General features: G+C 58.0%; 1 protein-coding gene across 1 annotated transcript in view; it reads right to left on the reverse strand.

Annotated features, from left to right (window-relative positions):
• Positions 1–5,827, reverse strand: part of LOC104622403 (ephrin type-B receptor 1-like) — a gene marked incomplete at its 5' end in the record, with an annotated part of 22,749 nt that overhangs the window by 8,766 nt on the left and 8,156 nt on the right. Inside the window, 4 exon segments of the mRNA XM_010289167.1 lie at positions 1,606–1,670; positions 1,889–1,997; positions 4,126–4,288; positions 5,494–5,675. Of these exon segments, the coding sequence (XP_010287469.1) occupies positions 1,606–1,670; positions 1,889–1,997; positions 4,126–4,288; positions 5,494–5,675 (519 nt within the window).

A 5,827-nucleotide genomic window follows, 5' to 3' on the forward strand; every position in this document is an offset into this window, starting at 1 on the left:
GGGACGGCAGAGCTGCGCCGGGGAGGCTGTAATTGCCGTGCCACTTAAACACGTGGGCGATTTGTTCCGGCGGACGCACTCGTTACGCCATTAGTCGCTCGCCACAAATTTCCCACCTGTTTTTGCTCCAGCGTCTGCAATAACCGAGCGCCTGGAGGCTCGCTAACCTTGAAAGGGTTTTGCTGCACGTCCGGGAGCCCCAGCACCCCCCGGCTTTCGGGCACCGACCCTCACATCGCCCAGCTTTACAAACGAAATGCAGGCACCCGCTTCATTGCTTTCCTGCCTGGTTTGAACACGCTGGGTTTTGGGTGCTTGGGGCGAGGGATGCACGCGGGGTGGGGAATGTTTCGAAGCAGGGGGAAAATGGGAAAAATAAGCCCACCTGCAGCCTGACACTGATCTAACCATCAGGCATCAAATAAAATCTTCCCCCACTGCACAGGGTGCAGAAAGGGCAAAGAAAACAGGGAGGAATAGCATGGGTCCATCCTATTTAAGTATCACCCGGTGATGTCTGGAAAACAGCTTATGGCTTGCTGGGAGTTTTACGGCCCCTTGCAGCCCCACCGTCACATTGGAGGGTTTGGTCTGAAGCGGAGAAGGTCAGAAGAGACCCATCCTGCTCCCCCCTTCCCAGCCACCCTTCACCCATCCCTGCTTTCCACCGCCATCCTTTTTCCCCGAGTGGGTGCCCAGGACCCAGGGGCGATTTCTTCCCACAAGGCAGCAAAATGCACCTGGGAGGCATCTCTAAGAGAGTGTAAATGGGATTTACATCCCGTGGGGACGGGGCACGGAGCCTGCGGGCACCTGCTGGCAACGCTTCACCCCCTGGAGCTGCTACTTTGCTGCTTTATTATCGTTTCCAGCAATCACAACGGCCCACCGGCTGCTTTGCCAGGAGCTGGAGGAGCACCTGAGCACACATCATACGCAACAGACACCTCGAATTTGTTCTGGTGCACAGCTCCACCAACCGCAAAGGCATCTTAGGAAAAGGCCCTTCAAGTTCAGGCTCTCCTAGTTGTTTGCCAAGGGGATCAGCGGCCCAAAGCCAATTAAACGTTCCCAGTCACTGGCCACACATCTCTCCCAGAGCAGGGTGCAGGGCAAGCATCAGCCGTGTGGCCAGGACACCAGCCCCCATTCTCCAGCCACGCTCCCAAAATCCAGAGTCCCTTTAGCGGTAAGAGCAGCCTAGTACTGACCCTGCCCCGGGCAGCGCGGGTGGCAGGAGATCGGGAGTTCATCCCCGCTCCACATACTGCTTCTCTCCTTCCCTTCCTCCTTTGGGAGTCTTCACAGCATCCTCTCCCCATCCCCTGGCCCACTACATCCCCCCTCTGCCCCAAATCCATCCCCATCCCCCAAATCCCCCCCTCCCTGTTGCTCTTCTTTTCCCACCCACGATGCTGCACCACTGCAAAATGTCCCCAGGCACCCCGACACACGGCTGTGGACATCTCTGCTGGCACCCCATGGCCCTCTCTGTCTGCCCCATGGGGCTTTCACCCCCCAGTGTGCACATCCAAAGGCGGAGGAGCGGGGCAGGTGCCGGGTGCAGGATTACGAGGTTCCCCCTGCCCGCTTTCCCCTGCTCACCTCGCCCGGTGCTGTAGTGCTGTAATTTATCGCTGTACACCGCCTCCTTGCTGTAGGCGCGCTTCCTGGGAGAAGAGGGGAGAAATCAGAAGGGCTTGAGGAGCCAGCAGCTGCCGACAGCCCCAAACCGCTCCCTTGCCAGCAATGCTCTGCCAGCGGCGGCCGGTCGGCGCCCCGTCCCGCTGTCTGGCTTCACCTGTCCCTCCCTTTCTACCCTAAATCTCTCCCAGCTGCGCCTCATCACCTCCACCTTCCAGGGAGACAGCATCCCTCGAAGACTCACCTGCTGCAGACGATGGAAATGGCCACCAGTGAGACGATGAAGACCACCCCGGCCGCCGCGGACCCCGCAATCAAAGGCAGCTGCTCTCTCAGCTCCGACTTGTAGTCATCTGCAAGAGAAGAGGGACAGGGTGAATTCTCCCCTGCACGCCCATGGAGTAAGAGCAGCCTCCTGGGAAGGGGTCTCCCAAAACCCCCTCTGACTCCGTGGGTGCTGCTCCCATGGGAAGGTGCTGGGACAAGGGGGATCCAGGAGGGAACGCTGGTTGAGGCAGGTGATGAGCTGGTGCTGCGTTGCACAGGGAAGAATCGTCGCATTGGGCTCACACGTACTTCGGGTTAAAAATATGGAAGAGAAGGTCTTGGGAATCAAGTTCAAATCAATGTGCATGGGCCCAGTTTCCCAAAGAGACGAGGTTCACAAGGTGGCTTTGGCCATGCCTCTTCCCTCAATAAATTTAAACCTGTTGGTTGTTTTGACCAAATTTAACATGGGGTCTCACAAACACAAAGTTCCTACACATTCCAGGAAAGGAGGGAGAGAAGAGACCCCATTAATAACCAAACCAGCTGGGGAAGGCTGTGCCAGGACCTCACCTGTATCAGACACCGGAGAGTCCACCATGTTAACGTCGAGAGGCAGGCCCGGGAGAACCTGAGCGCCTTCGCTGCAGGTCTGCTTGTAGGTTTTTACATCTTGACAAATGGCATGAGCCAACTCCCTTTGCAGAGCCACAGCATCCCTTCCTCACCGAGCATCCCTCAAGCCCCCTGTGTCCCCTCAGCCACCCCCACGTCCGTCAGCAGCAGGCTGGGGTGAAAGCCAAGGTGGCACAGGGAGGACTGGACATGCCTGGAGGGACCCCAAGAAAGCCACTTGCAACCTCCGTGCGTCTCCCCCCATTCTCCCCTTCTCCTGCCCTGCCCCGTTAGCGGTGTGGATACCCGCGGTGGGCAGTATTCGGCAGACCCCACGCTCCTGGGGGCTTCTGCAGCCCTCCAGAAACATCCCCCTCTCCAACCATCCCCCGCAACGTATGCCAGGCTGTGCCTGCAGCCACAAGCGAGGGTTAAAATAAAATTCACTCTAAAAGAAGGCCTTTAGCACTCTTTTATCTGTATTTTTCTACTCCGCAGTTAATTACTAGCAACTAGATTTATCTCTTGCATGCTGCTTAAATCCTGAGAAGTTCTCATCTAACAATCAATTATTGTTTAATAATCTACACTATCCATTCTTATTAAATTTCAATTAATTGCTTATTTGAGGCAGGATTTTTCTTCTCGCTTCTCTAATCCTGAATATTCGAGGCATTGCGGGGGTTTATTACCATTTCCTTCCCTTTGGTCACCCTGCGTGGTTTTCCTTTCCCACTCCGGCTGGCGCTCGACACGAGTGCAAGCACGGGGTGACCCAGTTTTAGGAAAGAAAGAAAGTTTTAGGAAAGAGAGCCAGCAGGGCTGGGACCCATGGGTGTCACCTAAGCTGGGCAGGAACCATGCTGGCAAAGGGGCTCCTTGCAGGGACTTCAGCTCCCCCAGCGTCTGGCGGGGTAGCAGGACCACAAAAGAAGCCTCGCTTCACTCACCGACTTCTGGATTTGTCCCAAAGCTGGGATTAATGAAGAACCCTCCCATGAGTTATTAGTCTCTGAAGGGATCTGGGGTTTTTAGGTGCAGGGAAGGGCTGGGGCCAGAGGAATAACAGCACGACTCTGGTGAGGAGGCCAGAAGAAGGCGTGAAGGTCGTGAGCGGGCCCTTTCCCTTCGACACAGCACCTCAGGGTGGAGAATCAGCGTTGAGAGATGGGTCTGACCCTGCCAGCTTTGCCCTGATGGCTCAGAGGCAGCTCTGAGCTCCCCAGGAGAGCATCCCTGGAGAACATGCCAGGCATCCCATCCTCCCGGGGTGTCCATCCCGCCACTCCTCCCCACACCCCAACCGTGCTGGCCTTGCAGCCGGTGGCAGGGGGGCTCTGCCACCGCGATCAGAGGCAGGAAAGACAAAACTGCAGCTAAATAGCGGGGGAGAAAACAGAGCTCAGAGGTTTAAAGCGGATTACTCCTCCAGCTGGCAATTAATAAGACATCGCTGTAAATTACCTGGCTTTTGCCACGCTGCCCGCCGGGAGGGAGGGTTGCAGAGACAAGTTCGTTTAATCCAATTAAAGGCCAAAGCTGTCGCCGGAAAGACAACCACCCCCTTTGTCTCCCTGTCCCCTCGCTCCCCGGACTCACCGTCCGTCAGCGTCTGGAAGCACATCTTGCCGCTGTACTTGCCGTAGCCGGCCACGGTGCGGGCTCGGACCTGCACCACGTACACCATGCCGGGTCGCAGCCCCTCGATCCTGGCCGTGTTGGTCTGGCTGCGGGCCATGGAGGAGTTGTACTCGTTGTGGTCCTGCGGGCACAGCCAAGAGAGATGGTCAATGGGGACGGGGGACAGTGGTGGGGACGACGTGCCCTGCAGCCCGAGTCAATGGCAGGGGTGAGGTTTATCTGCAAGGGGATAAAGCGGTGGCCCCGGTTCTGCTCCAGGAGGACAAGCGCTGGAGTCTGGGCGAGGTGGCTCAGACCCGGTGGCCCTCGATCCCTGACATGGAGGATCCTGCAGGAACAGGACCTGCAAGGTCTGCCTGGCCTCTGAGGAGCCAAGGAGGTCCCCGCAGCATGTGCCCCACAGGCAGCCCCCCCGGTCCCACCACAGCGAAGAGCGGGGAGCAGCCGGGGGAACGAGTAAGAGCATCTGGAGCAAAAATGCTCGGGAGCAGCGAATTCCTCCTCTTCAAACCATTGATGTCCCTGCACATTTCAGAAACGTCCTGCAGCTATGGAAGTACCACAATGTGCCCTACGAGACCCTGCTCGAGCAGGTTCAAGGGCAACTTGCCTCTGCTGAGAGCCCCAGCCCCTACGGTCCCCGCTCTGCTGGCAGGGCTCCTTGTGCCTTGGTGGAAACCTCATGCGTCTCAAATCTCATTTTTTGCTGCGTTCCCCGGTGATTTGCCATAAAGGGACTGGTGAGATCATCTAATTATTCACATTTAGAGGAATTCATTAAAACTGGCAAGAGGCGGGAGGGATGGAACAGCTTGGGCTCGGCACGGTTCGCCGCAAGGGTCGAGAGCGTGTCCCCCGTGGGGAAGGACGGCTGCCAGCAAAAAAGACCTGGCAGGAGGCAGTGACTCGGGACAGGGACAACCCTGATAACCTTCCCCAGTCCTCGCCGTCCCCCTCCTTTCCTCCTGACATCGTCCCCCCGCCCCGGGTCCCTGCTCACCCTAGCAGATACCAAAGCCAAGGCAGCAACGGGCACTGATGTGCTGGAGAAAACGCTGCCCATGGGGGAGGAATTAGCACCTGCAGCCACAACATCGCTTCCCATCCTCTGGCTGCACATCGCTCCCACCCTCCAGAGCCAGCGTGGGCGACCAGGTGCCCATCCCATGGCCTGACCCACCGCCCGGACCCTTCCCAGCAAAGAGCCTGACTCCAAGCTTGATGATGTTCGCCCTCTCCCAGTGAGCTCAGGACCTGAGCAGCCTCCATACGAAGCTCCACATGCCCCATCCCACCCTCCGTCGCAAGGTTTCCACCCAAGCTCACCGCTGCCGGCCTGGAGCCCACGGTGCTGCTGACATCAGGCGTGCAGATGCGGCTCACCTTCTCATAGTAGCGGATCTCATAGTCCAGGATGATGCCGTTGGGCTGCTCGGGCTGAGGCCAGGAGAGCGTGATGCTCCTCATGGTGGCACTCACCTGGTGCATGATGGGGACGGTGGAGGGTGCTGCCGAGGAAGCAGGGAGGAAAAACTCATGGAGAGGGATAGGAGCGAAGGCCCTGGGCAGGGGGGAGATCTCCTGGGCACGTGGAGCATCCCGAATCCCCCATGCCTGCGGTTGTTCGCCCCATGGGACAAGCTCACGCATTAGCAGTGGG

This window comes from Phaethon lepturus, unplaced genomic scaffold (genome assembly GCF_000687285.1).
Source record: "Phaethon lepturus isolate BGI_N335 unplaced genomic scaffold, ASM68728v1 scaffold23426, whole genome shotgun sequence".
In the NCBI taxonomy this organism is placed as follows: Eukaryota; Metazoa; Chordata; class Aves; order Phaethontiformes; family Phaethontidae; genus Phaethon; species Phaethon lepturus.